At 48.9% G+C, this 15,319-nt stretch overlaps 7 protein-coding genes across 7 annotated transcripts; 6 read left to right on the forward strand and 1 right to left on the reverse strand.

Annotated features, from left to right (window-relative positions):
* Positions 1-3,495: 3,495 nt before the first annotated feature.
* On the forward strand, positions 3,496-4,551 carry LTR64_006034 (uncharacterized protein; the record flags this gene model as incomplete). Its single annotated transcript, XM_064900369.1, has 1 exon — positions 3,496-4,551. One exon carries the CDS (start codon positions 3,496-3,498, stop codon positions 4,549-4,551), a length of 1,056 nt encoding a protein of 351 aa, XP_064753681.1.
* A 406-nt stretch (positions 4,552-4,957) lies between these two features.
* LTR64_006035 (uncharacterized protein) lies at positions 4,958-5,410 on the forward strand (the record flags this gene model as incomplete). The annotated part of the gene is made up of 1 exon (XM_064900370.1): positions 4,958-5,410. One exon carries the CDS (start codon positions 4,958-4,960, stop codon positions 5,408-5,410), a length of 453 nt encoding a protein of 150 aa, XP_064753682.1.
* Positions 5,411-5,730: 320 nt separating this feature from the next.
* sap62 (CWF complex protein sap62) lies at positions 5,731-6,444 on the reverse strand (the record flags this gene model as incomplete). Its single annotated transcript, XM_064900371.1, has 1 exon — positions 5,731-6,444. The coding sequence occupies one exon, from the start codon at positions 6,442-6,444 to the stop codon at positions 5,731-5,733; it is 714 nt and encodes a 237-aa protein (XP_064753683.1).
* Positions 6,445-7,689: 1,245 nt separating this feature from the next.
* Positions 7,690-8,625, forward strand: MET16 (3'-phosphoadenylsulfate reductase; the record flags this gene model as incomplete). The annotated part of the gene is made up of 1 exon (XM_064900372.1): positions 7,690-8,625. The coding sequence occupies one exon, from the start codon at positions 7,690-7,692 to the stop codon at positions 8,623-8,625; it is 936 nt and encodes a 311-aa protein (XP_064753684.1).
* Positions 8,626-9,360: 735 nt separating this feature from the next.
* Positions 9,361-11,085, forward strand: MET3 (Sulfate adenylyltransferase; the record flags this gene model as incomplete). The annotated part of the gene is made up of 1 exon (XM_064900373.1): positions 9,361-11,085. The coding sequence occupies one exon, from the start codon at positions 9,361-9,363 to the stop codon at positions 11,083-11,085; it is 1,725 nt and encodes a 574-aa protein (XP_064753685.1).
* Positions 11,086-11,556: 471 nt separating this feature from the next.
* Positions 11,557-13,079, forward strand: RPN5 (proteasome regulatory particle subunit; the record flags this gene model as incomplete). The annotated part of the gene is made up of 2 exons (XM_064900374.1): positions 11,557-11,937; positions 11,985-13,079. 2 exons carry the CDS (start codon positions 11,557-11,559, stop codon positions 13,077-13,079), a joined length of 1,476 nt encoding a protein of 491 aa, XP_064753686.1.
* A 980-nt stretch (positions 13,080-14,059) lies between these two features.
* LTR64_006040 (uncharacterized protein) lies at positions 14,060-15,190 on the forward strand (the record flags this gene model as incomplete). The annotated part of the gene is made up of 1 exon (XM_064900375.1): positions 14,060-15,190. One exon carries the CDS (start codon positions 14,060-14,062, stop codon positions 15,188-15,190), a length of 1,131 nt encoding a protein of 376 aa, XP_064753687.1.
* Positions 15,191-15,319: the final 129 nt, after the last annotated feature.

Raw genomic sequence — 15,319 nt, forward strand, 5'->3', positions numbered from 1 at the left:
ACGTTGGTAGCGCTCCATGTTCTGCAGGTTACTGCAACGCGCGACAGACTGTGCAGATATTCTACACCGACTAGTATAGCAAAGCAGTTTATGTTGCAGTAGTGCCGCGCCGTCAAGCAAGATGTCGTATGCTGAGCAGTCCCAATCTGCGTAGGCTCTGTCATGCCCAGGTACTGGGAGCAGCCTGGCGATTTCATAGACCGGAGACAAGGGCACAGGATATTCATCGTAGGGAACTTCGCTCACTTCCGCGACCTCTCATATCACGGTGCACATCATGTCTAGGCCCGGACTCAGGCTTGGACTCCAGACTCGAGTGGTAATGTAGGCTATATCGTACCAAAACCATGATTCGTCTCTGATGTTCTCATTGAGTATGGGATGACGACTTGCAAGTCAGCGCGATAAGTTCGACATAGTCTTTGTTCTTCGTTGTGACAGAGAGTAGAGCTGCTGGGTGTAATCAGTACTGAGTACTCGAGCACCACCGTTATTGATCTAAACACTGGTCCTCGAGCATTGTCTTCGTGCATCATAGCGTCATTGCTGCGATTTCCTCTACGACCAGTACTCGAAGAGTTCTGTAATGAACCTCGGAACCAAAGGTCTGACCAAAGAACTCGAGTGGACCTGCCATGTATATTGTGGCGAGTACACCAGTATTTCGATGAGTAGGCAGAATCAGATGTGCTTCGGGAAAATACGTTGGAGTCAGTCAGTATAGCAACCATACCGGAGTGTGCGATGATTGATCCATATCATGCCCACGATTACTCTTTCTGTCACCCAGGAGACAGAGACCGTAAACCGCCGGAGTTGCTCTGTGTCGGAGCCCAACGACAATCTGCAAGCACTGAACACGCAACACGCCTGTTCTCGCCGACGCGATTTCTGGAATTGAACACTCCATCGGAAGATGGTCCTTCGGAAACGGATTTTCTGAGCAGAAACAGCCGAGGAAATCGGGCCAGCAGCTGTAAGAACTTTCGCTAACGAAATCTATGACGCTGAAAAGCAGTTTCGCAGTGGGCGTAGATCCTGTACTGCGACGCTTGAAAGTCGAGAAAGATGGAAGTTCGCCAAGACGGCCACCCGGAGCCACCATGTGGCACTGATAAGCTTCAAAGAGGTTCCATAAAGTACCGCTTACTGTTGCCTCGGCAAGAGTGTGGTCCCAGTGCTGCGGATGTTGTGAAATCTTCACAGCGCTCCACAAATTCAGCCTGATGGTCAACGAATGACAAGCGCTCGAGTATGCAATTCTCCATACTCAAGGTTGAAAGTTGGGACAGTGCTCAACAATGCGCAGACAATAATGAGTTTGCAAAAATTCCAGTATCGGCGTTTTAACTTGAGAAAAGTACTAATCGAATGTCCAGGTTGTGACACTTTGTAGACAGGATATCCGTGGGAGTCAAATAGTAATTCCGACAATTCTCCTACACAGTACCGCGAACAGTCAGAAGAATATGAACCGCAGGTGCTTCTGAAAAGCTGTCTGCTGTACATGTGTGGCTGAGAGTGCCGGTCAACGAGGCGGTACAGCTGTCCACAAGTAAGGCTCGTCCTGAACACGAACGTCAACCACGAACGTCAAAGGCTAAGGTGAAATGCACGCTTGCTGGGGCGACAAGTTGGGACGACATCAGCTGTGGAGTACGAGGCATAGACCATACGGGACATACCCGACATCAGACTCAGCACAACGATGAGGACAGATGAAGACTCTCTCCACAAGACTACTCGTCGCCCTTGATAGAGGCACAATCTGTGCGAAATTAAGTCGTACGGCAGAGATACCTGTGGTCGTCTAAGGATGTGAGTGGATTCGGAGTCCTAAGCAGATCACAGAATTGACAAGCTTGGTCAAGCCTTGTCCTCTTAGTAGATTGCTTTCGTATTTGATGCCCATGAAGTCGATGTAATGGAAGCGGTAAAGCATCAATAGAGTTTTGAGCACACTGTTGGCAAATTCGGCGAGTGGACTTCACCATGTAGGGGAGCATGCGCAGAAGTGGCATTGGCTGATTGTCACGTCGATTGCTGCGGTTTCCCATTGAAGCCAGACCTGTTACCACGTACAACGCTGGCAAGCTAGCGGACGGCGATCAGAGCAGTGCTTGTGGGTAAACCCCCAAAGCCGATTGTAGACGACACATGTATGCCACCAAGACGACTTGCCCGGATGTGATGAGTCATCAGCAGGGTGTCGGTGGTGAATGGTGGTAAGCAAACAGCAGGTGAATGCTTCATGCCAATGGTCTAGTATTATCTCCACCCACCAACTCTACCTTCATCCCAACGAGCTCTCATTTCTCTTCTCTTCTCGAGGGCTGCCGCGCCCTCGCGTATCTTTCTAACCCAATCTGTAACCTCTTTTTCACTGGCCTTGCTTCCCGAGCCACCGTAATAGTCATGGTCGTGACCAGGGCTTTCCATGAAGCTCTCTTGAACAGCTACCAACATAGCTTCTTGCTCGCTGATACTCGCTAAGAGGCGCTGATACATGGCTCTCGGGCCCCAAGGAGCGAGTGCTTCGTCCATTTCGGTCTGTTTCCGCCGCCATTGTGTTTGTAGGCTAGTGTGTTGCAGCATCAGCTGCCCAGTCTTCTCCCTGAGATCTTTGACCTGTCTTTCAAGATGAGAAACCTGAGTAGCAAGGGCTGTATTGGCATTGATCTGATGTTGAAGTGGTTGCAAGGAAGCGGAATAGGAGGGGTGCAGCTGCGCGAGGGAGCTTAGCAAGACAGGGTCGGACAAGAGTTTGAACAGATCGGCAACACTTTGCTTCGTGACATTTTGTGGAAGCTCGAACGTTGTAGGCAGAGACAAGTCTGTCTGAAAGGTAGTGTTTGGATGTGGTTGATGCTGGAATGAGGAGTCTTGGGCATAGTGCTGAGCAGCAGGCAAATGCTGAGGCTGATTCGAAGACTGTTGGTGCAACGGGTGAGGTGGTACTGGCGGTTGTTGGGAATTGCGATTCGACTGTGAAGAAAGAGCAATCGGGGTATTACTTCTGCTTTGGCCTTGCGGGTACGGCTTGGGTGGTGGTAGAGGTGCAGGTCCGCTTGAGTTGGCTGCGCTTGCTGCAAAGTGTATATCGGACATCGCGTGCTTTTGAAGCCGCCAGCAGCTTGCTAGTCACGATCTATAGTTCGACAAACAAATTGCCCACAAGACATCGTTTGGTAATAGGGCTGGCTAGCACGTTACCAGTGACTCGGATGTGGAGTACACTCGGGCGGTTCGTATCGCGACAAACTCGTCCTTCTATTCGATTACCGAACATCCATGAAGTCACCGATCGTCCGACCCCACACAATTCATCTCTTCTGTGTACAGGCAGAAGCCTGGTACTTGTTGTGAGTTGACACTAAAACAAAATGAAACCATTCATGAAAGAGATCCTCGCTGACGCCGCTGTTCTCAGCGGTCTAATTATACTGCCCATAGCTTTTCTAGGCCCTGGATGGCGTCCCAAAGATTCAGATTATAATGGACGATTTAATGGAAGACATCCAGCCAGTGAATCTGTTTCCGGAGAAGAGACGGCTCAGAGAGGGCCAGACAGATACATCCCCATTCTTCACGCGTTCCCTAAAGACGGCAAATCAGGAGGACTATGAAACACAGGAACAGACAGCTTTACTCGAAACCAAAAGGCAGAAGCAGGGCGTGCTCGCGATTGCTAATGGCCATCTTACCATCAAAAAGCCACTAATTAACCCTATACCCAGAGATGATAAAGGTAGGACGACCTTAGCAGGTGTGGCTCAAGAGACACGGACACTGCTACCCGGTCTTCTGGCGACAAGACCAGACGTGACCACGAATAGCTTTCTTTGTCGGAAAGAGACATTGGATCCTGCTAAGTGTCCCCACCTCCCAATCGTCAAAGTAAGAGTAGTCGACGTGGACACAATTGATGCAGCTCTTATTCTACAGAATGGCAACAACACCAGCAAACCCGTTGCGATTCTCAACATGGCGAACGCTCAGCATGCTGGTGGAGGCTGGCAACATGGCGCGATGGCACAGGAAGAAGCTATCTGTTACAGGTCGTCTCTAAGCAAAACTCTACATCGCGAGCACTATCCTATTCCAGACGATGCTGCTATCTATTCGCCGACTGTGATGATCATTAGGGAAAATCTCAAAGACGGCCACAATCTTCTTGACTTCAGGGAACCTAGGCAGCTAAACGTCATCAGTGTAATCAGCTGCGCTGCAATCTGTCAGCCGTCCTTGAACAGGGTGAATGGTAAAATATGCTACCAAAATCTGAGTGATATGAGAAGCATGAAGGAGAAAATGCGAGTGGTTCTACGAACCGCGATCAGAAACCGACATCGACGGGTTGTCCTTGGTGCATTCGGCTGTGGCGCTTTTGCGAATCCTAATCATGTCGTAGCTAAGATGTGGGAAGACGTACTGAAAGAAGCTGAGTTTGCAGGTGGATATTGGACGGATGTGTTGTTTGCTGTGCTAGGTGGAGGCAGGGATGACAACTATCAAGTATTTCACGACCAGCTCGATGGCCTTACAGTATAGTATGTTCACGAAAATGAATGGGCTGCAGGCGCAATTGAGGTACAACCTGTTTACTCGGGTAGTACATGATCGCCACATCAATGCTGTCAGTGCTACAATGCTGCTGTCCCATATTTGACCTATATCGCATTCACTATGTGCCAATGATCTAAAGTACCATAGTAGGAAAGTGGAGGGCTGAGGAGTTGTGCAACTCCACAATGCTTATATCGTGGCTCCGCAGATACTAATGATGCGGGTTGACTTCACTCATCGTCGTCGTTTCGTTGTACACTTTCATTAGCCTCACTACAGACAGACCTTTACATTGTGGTGTACTATCTTTTACCACTCCTGTACAACGCGTGAACCGATCGACTTTATCTTTCGAAAGTTACAGCCCACTAAGAGGCTGATACTTGCTGGCATGGATCAAGACGACAGCATGCTCTCCACGCCATCATCTAATGCCAACGACGACACCTACGACGAAGAGAACGTCTTTCCCAGCACCACGACCAATACAACCGCAAACACTACATACGTGGCTGCCGAAACTCCACAGAACGACCACCTGAACGCAGCAGCACCTGGTGAACTCTCCCCACCACGATCACAATCGATAACAAACACAACCACTCGGACCAACGGTTTTGGTGCACCTATTGCCGTCGACGAAGCGGAAATGACGGAGGACGACGAGGCAATCGATATGAAAGGCGACCCTTCGGGCTTCGAACAGGATGAGAAGAGTAAACCAGGAGCAGGTTGGAAGAATAAGAAGGCACAAGAGGACATGCAGCGGAGTTGGGAGTACATTGTCGATAAAGATTTCGATATCAAACAGTTCGGTGATCCTCTAGCTGGAAGACAGAGATGACAGGAGAAACGGAGTGAGGCGTGAAGAAGTTGAAAATAAAAGTCTATAATCACGGCGAAGAAACACATGAAAGTTGAGCGAGCATTGCAAAAAGTGCATGACTCTTAGAAGGACAGGTCTCCTCTGCACACATCATGGGGAATAAGACACAAGTCCAAAACAATAGACGTGGTCCGCACCACGCTGTGAGCAGAAATTACGTTATCGACAGCACCACAGCATCTTCTTCGCAGAACAGTCCTCTGTGGGAGACTCGTAAACTCCTTCGCTATGCATAGAATTATATTCTAACTCACAGACCTGAATAGCCTTTCCCAAGCTCATCTTCTCCCACTAGGCGCCAGACCAGGCACATTGCTATACCTCTCATCACGTTCAGTCTTGAACAGGACCTGACACCAGAACTCCTTTGCATCAGCATCCCACCAAGTCCAATACCGTCCTTCCCTCCTATCGATCTCTCTTGCTTGTAATTTGAACCCACAAGTTTCATACGGCTCAGCCGCAACCAAAAGAAACTGATAATTCTTGTCCGGATCCTCAATCTTCTGTTCATACGCACTCATAAACCTCACCCGTGGCTCTATATTCTGCCCAATCTCAGGATACAACAGCTGGAACAGCAGCCCAACCTGTCGCGTCAATGGATCCCTGACCTTTGTGATCTTGTAACCCGGCCGTCCAATCTTCACAATATTCTTGCGCACCTGCACGCCTGGCATTAAACCGCCGTTAAGTAAGGCATCCTTGTTCGCGGCTTCTTTCTGTTCCTTGGCTGCTCGTCTCGCGAGATTGGTCTGGTGCTTGCGCCCTTGTGTGTGTGCGAGGTACGAGCCGTCGTTTTGGTGGACTGTGAGACATAGACGGCATTCGAAGGAGCCGACATGGTTGCGGAAGAAGTAAGGATCTTTATCGAGGTCGATTGTCTCGAGAGCGAGTTTGCGTAGACGTTCTCGTCGGTCGGCGTTCGTTGCGCTGGTGCTGGCGACGCCTCCACCGCCGAATTTAGAGCCTGCACGGTTTTGGTAGTCCATATTGCCGTCGAGAAGACTGGTGTTATGTATTGGTATAGCTGAGTTGAGGACGGTGGGATGAATCGTGGTCTAAACTACTTTCTCAAAGATGAGGCTCTCAGGTGTGACACTTCGCGACCATGAACCGAAGTGCTGCCGAGAATTTGGTAATAAAATTGTCGTCAATTGAGAAACCAGATTTCATCTTAGGAACTCGAGAGTTGCTCATGGACCGGAACTACAAGTTACTGCGACGTCCTCTTCACTTCGTGTTCGTGTTCGTGTTCGTGCATTTCGGCCTTAACCAGAGTAGCTCCCAGCTTCTCCGGTAAAGCAGATGCAATTATACGTTGATTTCTACTGTGTTCATGTATCTGACTGCACAGCACAACCACCCGCCAAATACAGTATTGTACTGTGACAGACGAGGTGAGAGGGAAGAAACTCTCTACATTTATTTAGTCAGCACTTCCCATGGACAGCTACTCATACACCTTTATGAACCACGTCTTTTCTTTGTCAGTGCCTCACATCCCCATACCTGTGACCGATTTGATGCTTTGTCACAAGAGAGGACTGATTCTCGAGCCGACGCGTACGCAAATTAATGCAATTACACCCTTCTATGTCTAATGACTGTTATGGCACAGTATCGCAACCACCGCTATGAATACGTAAGCATCAGTGCTATGGGTGGAACAAGTGGAAAAAACAACATCGTCATTGGGAAGCAGATGAAATTTCGCTTGGCAGATTACATATCGGCCCCAAGATCTGCCGAATATAGCAGGACTTCCATGTCTTCCAACATCGACGTTTTGTGCTGCGTCACAAAAGAGCATGGTATCGGGCGATCAATGATGCACCACATGTTGTGCCTTGCATGCAAATGCCCGACTCAACCGTGATTGCTCGGGTGTGCTTCTTTGATCGCTTTTCTTTCTTTCCCAACTAGCGTCAAATTACTAGCGCAAATGGCGTGATTGTGTGCGAAGAGAAAGATGATGGAGAAACAATTCTGCGTTCTGGAAGACAGCCTGCTCCAGCTGGTCTCGACCAGGAGAACGTGACTGGCTATTTTGTTTTGCAGCGGACGAGCACGCAATAGCTGATGGTCATGATGTTGATTTGTAAACTCGGTGAGGTGAGTGTCTCTTTCTTCGAACTTCTTGTGATCGTTGTCTCTCCTTCATATATTCAAACCAAACCATCCTTGGCCAGTCTATGACATCTGCTCAATCGAACGGACACCACAGATCACACATCATGTCTCGAGCATCTTCCCCGGGTAGTGCTGCATTTCGAAGTTTACCAGATTCTGGATATGCTTCAGTGAGCGGCAGTGACGATGAAGGACAAGCGCAAGGACCTACCATTATGTTTAGCAAACCACACTTGCAATTTTTGAACAGACAACTGCAATTCCTCGAGCCGCAGGACATCCTAAGATGGTGCATAACTTCTCTACCTCAACTGTTCCAAACCACGGCTTTTGGGCTAACAGGTCTGGTCACTCTGGATATGCTTTCCAAGCTCAAGATCCCACGACCTCAGATGGTAGACCTCATCTTCATCGATACCCTGCACCACTTTAAGGAGACTCTCGATCTAGTTGACAAAGTACGAGAACGGTACCCACTTGTCAATGTTCACGTGGTCAAACCAGCTGGTGCGGAAAATTCGCAGGAGTTCGCAACCAAGTACGGCGACAGATTGTGGGAAACCGATGGAGATCAATATGATTACCTTGTCAAGGTTGAGCCTGCCCAACGAATCTATCGAGAACTCGATATTCATGCCGTCCTGACAGGTCGAAGGAGAAGTCAAGGAGGAAAGAGAGGGGATCTGCCCATCATTGAAGTCGACGAGGCCGGTTTGATCAAGATCAATCCTTTGGCAAACTGGAGCTTCCAACAAGTCAAGCGATACATTACCGAGAACGATGTACCATACAACGTGTTACTGGATCGCGGCTACAAGAGCGTCGGCGACTGGCACTCAACGCAACCTGTAGCTGATGGTGAGGACGAGCGATCAGGTCGATGGAAAGGTCAGACCAAGACAGAATGTGGTATCCACAACCCTCGGTCCAAGTATGCACAGTTCTTACTGGAGCAAGAGAGGAAGCGAGAAAAGGAAGCTCTGGAAGCAGCATTCAGCAAGGCGTCTCTCGAACCTGCGACAACCCCTCTTTCGGTATAACCAGAAGCATGTTTTGTTTTTCTTTTCCATCTTAGCTATCACAGCGGCGGCGTTTGAAGGTCCGATCGTCGTCGACGCGTCGACATGGGGTCTGTTTATAACAGGTTAGTCTATCACTACAGGTGCATGGACTCTTGCATAGATATCCGAGGAGCGGTCGACACGGGTACGTGTGTGACACAAGAAGTAGCACGAGTATAAGATCAGTCTGTCTGAACAACCGGACAGCAACTCTTTGTTTGATCACTTCTTCCTGATGCGGTTCCGTGTGATACTTTGTGACTGCGACACATACTGACGGGGTGCCTCAACATGTTCGTCAGACGCATGCCAAGCTGGATGGCGGATGAGCTTCAACCCACTAAGCGGCCCCGTCCTTGCATGTCAACGAAGGTTCTTCGCTATAGACAACCCGTACCACGTCCGTCATTCTGCAACTTAGACGATCCTTTCCTGCTGATTTGTTCACTACTCACGAAGTCTTACTGCAAGGTACTGATGCTATCAAATATGATGGCAGGGGTGGGGTCGTAGAAATGGAACTCTTTCTCTTCTTCTCCTTCTCACTGGCTCTTCAGACGATCAAGGCAATTACGCCATTTGCGATGTCCGAGATTTTTTCCCGGTCGTGTCCAGCATAAGTTTGGATACTGGTAATGGTCAATCGTGCTCGCTTCTTCTACTCCCTCTTTCTAGGCATTCGCACCTTCGTTGATATACCCTTCTATACTCACCATGGCTAACCCACCACACGGAGGTGTGCTCAAGGACCTCTTGGCTCGCGATGCTCCTCGACACGCTGAGCTTGAGAAGGAGTCGGAAACTCTGCCTGCGATCGTGTTGACGGAACGACAGTTGTGTGATCTTGAGCTTATTCTCAATGGAGGCTTCTCACCACTTGAGGGTTTCATGAATGAGGCGGATTACAATGGTGTCGTTGAAGACTTGCGACTCAAGGATGGTGCTCTCTTCTCTATGCCCATCTGCCTCGATATCTCTCCCAAGCAAGTAGAAGCACTCGGGCTGAAAGCTGGCGATCGAGTCACCCTTCGAGACTTCAGAGACGACCTCAACCTTGCAATCCTCACAATCGACGACATCTATAAGCCTGACAAGCAGAAGGAGGCAGACAAGGTCTTTGGTGGTGACCCAGAGCACCCCGCGATCAAATATCTTTTCAAACAGACACAAGAGCTATACATTGGTGGCAAGCTCGAGGCCGTGAACAGATTGAACCACTACGACTACGTTGCTCTTCGATATACCCCGGCAGAGCTCAGAACTCATTTCGACAAGCTCGGCTGGACCAGAGTGGTTGCCTTCCAGACTCGAAATCCTATGCACAGGGCACACAGAGAGCTGACTGTTCGAGCTGCAAGAGATCGACAGGCGAACGTACTCATTCACCCTGTGGTTGGTCTCACAAAGCCAGGCGACATCGACCACTTTACTAGAGTAAGAGTTTACCAGGCTTTGATGCCGCGATACCCTAATGGTATGGCCGTCCTTGGTCTTCTCGGCCTTGCCATGCGCATGGGTGGTCCAAGAGAAGCTATCTGGCATGCAATCATCCGAAAGAACCACGGTGCCACACATTTCATTGTAGGACGTGACCATGCAGGCCCCGGAAAGAACAGCAAAGGCGTTGACTTTTATGGTCCGTACGACGCTCAGACTGCCATCGAGAAGTACAGAGAAGAGCTTGGTATTGAGGTAGTGGAGTTCCAGCAGATGACATACCTACCAGATGCTGATGAGTACCAACCTAAAAATACAGTTGCTGAGGGTGTTAAGACCCTCGACATCTCAGGCACGGAGCTCAGAAGAAGGCTTCGAGTTGGCGCCCCCATTCCAGAATGGTTCTCGTATCCCGAGGTCGTAAAGGTTCTGCGAGAATCGAATCCTCCTCGGCACACCCAAGGCTTCACCATCTTCCTCACAGGTCTATGGAATTCTGGCAAGGATGCGGTCGGTCGAGCTCTGCAAGTGACGTTAAATCAACAAGGTGGTCGATCAGTGTCGTTGCTTCTAGGTGAGACTGTTCGCTCAGAGCTTTCAGCTGAGCTTGGCTTCACACGGGAAGATCGAGACACGAATATTGCAAGAATTGCATTCGTGGCAGCTGAGCTCACCAGAGCGGGTGCGGCAGTGATTGCAGCACCAATTGCACCATTTGACGCAGCCAGAAAAGAGGCTCGAACTATCGTGGAGCGTTATGGCAGTTTCTTCCTCGTGCATGTCGCAACACCATTAGAATACTGTGAGCGAACGGACAAGCGAGGTATCTACAAGAAGGCTAAAGAGGGCAACATCAAGCACTTCACAGGAGTTGATGATCCATATGAGAAGCCAACTGATGCTGAGCTCACCGTTGATGTCGAGAAGCAGACAGTCAGATCAATTGTACATCAAATTATTCTGATGTTGGAAGCTGGTGGTTATCTTGAGGCAGCTACCTAGAAAGATGTACACTTGATGCTGGACATGCTTTTGAACATTGCCCAGCTTCTGGAGGAGAAAGATTACCACAAATTGCACATAATGACGGCAGATAGGTGGCACGTATGACTGTGAGCTAGAAATGAGTGTTTCCATATTTTCGTATAAGACCAGCTGTCCTGAAGATGCAGGAGCTCACTCCCAGTTAAAGTGAATGACCATCGGATGAGTTTGGCAGGCGCATTACTGGCATTTTCAAGTTGCATTGCGTTTATTGTTGCGTTTAATTGAGGGAGTGAATACCTGAGGCAGCAATGGCTCCTGCCGCAATGATGTCTACAGGCTTCGTCGCCGCGTAGTCTGTACCCTGCCTTCCATCGGCTTGTCATTTGTCTTCCACATCGACAACGCCTTATAGACTTCAACCGCTTCAAATCCGATACACGGACTTTCAGAAACATCCTCACGAGTTCGTCAGTTGCTCAAACCAATATGTCAGGCGACGCATTTACAAAGCCCGAGAAGGACTTCTCTAAAGAGGCAGATAAAATAATACCAGAAGCCGAATCGTTAGCGAAGAAGAACCTCCAGCAAGGTGTAGACAAACTCACGGCACTGGAAAAACAATCTCGACAATCGTCCGATCTCGCGACAACATCCAGAGTTTTGACAACCATTGTGACAATTTGCAAGAATGCTGGAGACTGGAGCTTTCTAAACGAACAGGTCATTCTTTTGTCGAAGAAACATGGCCAACTCAAGCAAGCTATAACCAAGATGGTCCAAGTGGTGATGAGTTTCTTGGACGATGTACCGAATACAGAGACCAAGCTCTCAATTATTGAGACGTTACGGACAGTAACAGAAGGCAGAGTACGACGCATGCGGTACTTCATGGACTCATGGCTAACACCTGTCAGATCTTTGTAGAAGTTGAACGAGCACGAGTAACGCGAGCTTTGTCCGACATCAAGAAATCACAAGGGGACATCAATGCTGCACGAGACGTTCTATGTGAACTGCAAGTTGAGACTTTTGGCTCTATGACAAGAAGAGAGAAGACAGAGTTTATCCTGGAGCAAGTTTCTCTGTGTATAGAAAGTGACGACTGGACACAAGCTGGTATACTCAGCAGAAAGATCAGCACAAGATATTTTGCACGAAAGCCAAAGAAGACCCCCGAGCAACTGGAGAAAGAGAAGAAGGAACGAGAAGAGGCAGAGAAGAAGCGTGGGCCTGACGAAGCTCCTCCAGAACCAGAAGACGATGTTACCGATCTCAAACTGCGCTACTATGAGCAGCAGATCACTCTTGCAAAGCACGATGACAAATACTTGGATGCTTGCAAACACTACAGACAAGTCCTGGACACAGAATCGGTCGAGAACAACCCAGAACAGCTGCAAGCAGTATTACAACGAGTCATCTACTTCATCCTTCTTGCCCCATACGACAACGAACAATCAGATCTGCTGCACAAAATCAATCTCGATGCTCGAAATTCTGAGGTACCTAAAGATCAGGCTTTGCTAAAGCAATTCACAATCTCGGAATTGATGCGATGGCCAATGGTTGAAGAACGATTTGGCAAGCACTTGTGCAGCACAGACGTCTTCTCGCAGACGCCAGATACGAAAGACCCAAAAGCAAATACCAGATATGAGGCTCTCAGACAACGAGTTATCGAACACAATGTTCGAGTTGTAGCGAAATACTACACGAGAATCACCTTCGGCCGACTGTGCGAACTACTTGACCTGTCAGAGGAGGAGACGGAGAAGTACATCAGTGATTTGGTCACCAAGAAGACAGTTTATGCAAGGATTGACAGACCTGCAAGAGTGGTGAGCTTTGAGGTCAAGCGAGGTCCTGATGAAGTCCTTGATGAATGGTCTAGCAGCATGAGAGGCTTATTGCAGCTGCTCGAGCGAGTCGGTCATTTGATGCAACGAGAAGAAATGATGGCTCGGATACAGCCTAGTGAGAAGAAGGAGGCCGGCAAATCAAAGGCTTGATCCGGATAAGCAAAACAAACACACATGCTGAACATGGCTCCGCAATACCGACTGAGTAGTGTCCCACGGAAGGCAGAATCGTGTCTGCTCCAGCATCTGAACAAAGCGGCTGCAGCACCCAGCATGAGCTTTAGAGGCCGTGCAACATGGCATGCACTCAGTGGCAAGCACGACCATGGTCTCTGCTCATTCGGTAATGCCTCGAGCTTTCCAGCAAGATAGCGCAAGCTGTGCGGCACGAGATTCTGCCTCATCCACTTAGTCATCAAGGTGTCTATCTGTATCCAGCCGTGCTTCGAAGCACGAAGGATGGGGATCCAATCCAAGATTCGCTGGCTCTTCACAGCGCCTCCTATCAGTGCACTAGTACAGATGTGGACAAGTGTGTCACGTGAGTTTCATGTTTCGAGTGTAGACGCGCTGAGTACACCAGCGACAACCGCTACAACCAATGAATCATCCAGTCTCTTCAGTCGCTCTTGGCATGTTCTTGGTTGGTGTTGTTTGCACCTCATCCAACACACGCTACTTGTCGGCGGCTAATGAGTTTCATGATAGCGCCTGGTCTCGACATAGGCCACAATGTTGTACTATTTCCAAGTCATCCAAGCATCACGAGGCAATCCCAGTGGTATATCGCACCTGTTTGAAGATTGCACATGTCTTAGAAGGAGCTAATTCTAGCAGAAATCTACACTGCCCGCGGCTCATGAAATGCCTTTGGTCTGGGCAATGACAACATTGTCCGGCCTCTCATTTGGTCATGCTGTGCTGATAAACACTTCCCACATACAAGTCTATACTGCTTTGTGCTCTTGCCACCATACCATTTGATGTGCCAGTATTGCTTTTCTCATTTTGAGCACAGTTCGGTGTCTTCGGTTCATCCAAGGTAATTTTTGCTGATTCTGCCATATTCACGCGCTGGACGCATTCGTTTTCGTCTGCTCATTCACTCTGCACTAAGTACTACAACATCCATGGCTATGGGCCCGACACTACGAGCAGGACTCTCACCAAGACATGTATCACCGCCTCTATATTTCCCACCACCTCCCACATCAGCAACAGCACAGGCCGAATCCAAGAAGAAAGGCGTCAAAGTCAGTGTTAAAGAAACTTCACGAAGTACATCGCCATCTCCAAAAACCTTGCAGAAACCGCCCAAGCCAATACTGAAACGCAGGCTTACTTCAACGAAGAGGCAACGACAATGGGTTTTGCTTGCATTGCTGGTCACATCTTTCACCATCCTCATTTTGTCTGTGATCTTTGCCTACTGCGCAGCACTGCCACATTCGGACAATATTCGAGCTGCACAAGCGGCGGCAAATTCTACTACTTCTCAAACTGCGACCACTAGGACAGTTCACAGCCTGGACAGCGTTAATCCAGCAACTCACTCACGGAAACTCCGCCGCGATGAACCCAAGTACACCTTGTCCAGCGATGACACTCAGACAAAATCTGTTGAGGAAGCATTGGCAGAAGACCAGCAAAACGCCGTTAGATTCAGTCAGCCATCAGCTAAAGCTTCTTTGACTTTCTATACTGCTCTCCTACCACTTCTGACCCTCATTCACACTAGTGTTGAACTTCTTACTTCCTTGGTTCGAGCAGAAACATCTCAGTCCAGTCGTCTGAGGGATGTGCTTCGCTTCAGACAAGCAGGCCCAGACACAGATCAGATCCTAAGTCGACGACGTGTGGGAACCTTGATATCTTTCACAGTATCCGCTTTACTTCTCCTAGGCTGGACCACAATGGAGTTCTTCTGGATGAACTGTGAGATTATACCTTTCAGCGCACATAACGCCGAGGCTGTCTGTCCAATCCAGATCCGAGGACACAGAATGGGAGGTATATCTGAGCTCAGTGTCGGCAAAATAGTGTTGGGGTTCGCTATCATGCTTGGGTATGCGTACTACTGCGTCTATCTCGTCAGAAGAGTAGGTGTGTTCAACAAAATACCCATCAGTGGAGCTGGAAGTAGGGTTTCAAGCTTCCGACGACGAGCACGATTTGCAAAGGGACAAGACACTTTGGGCGAGGATTCACGAATGGACGATGTGGAATCTGTGGTTATTGTTATTGATGCTGAGAAGCATTGAACTGTCGTGTTGGGCGATAGAGCAAATATGGTCTCATGGCGGTCATCTCTGGTTAACAAAGTGTGCCGTCTAGCATAGCGTTGGTGTTTTCTGGTTGATCTTGACACGATATACGATGTAGAATTGTTT

This window comes from Lithohypha guttulata, assembly GCF_036872675.1.
Source record: "Lithohypha guttulata strain CCFEE 5908 chromosome Unknown scaffold_4, whole genome shotgun sequence".
NCBI classification, from domain to species: domain Eukaryota; kingdom Fungi; phylum Ascomycota; class Eurotiomycetes; order Chaetothyriales; family Trichomeriaceae; genus Lithohypha; species Lithohypha guttulata.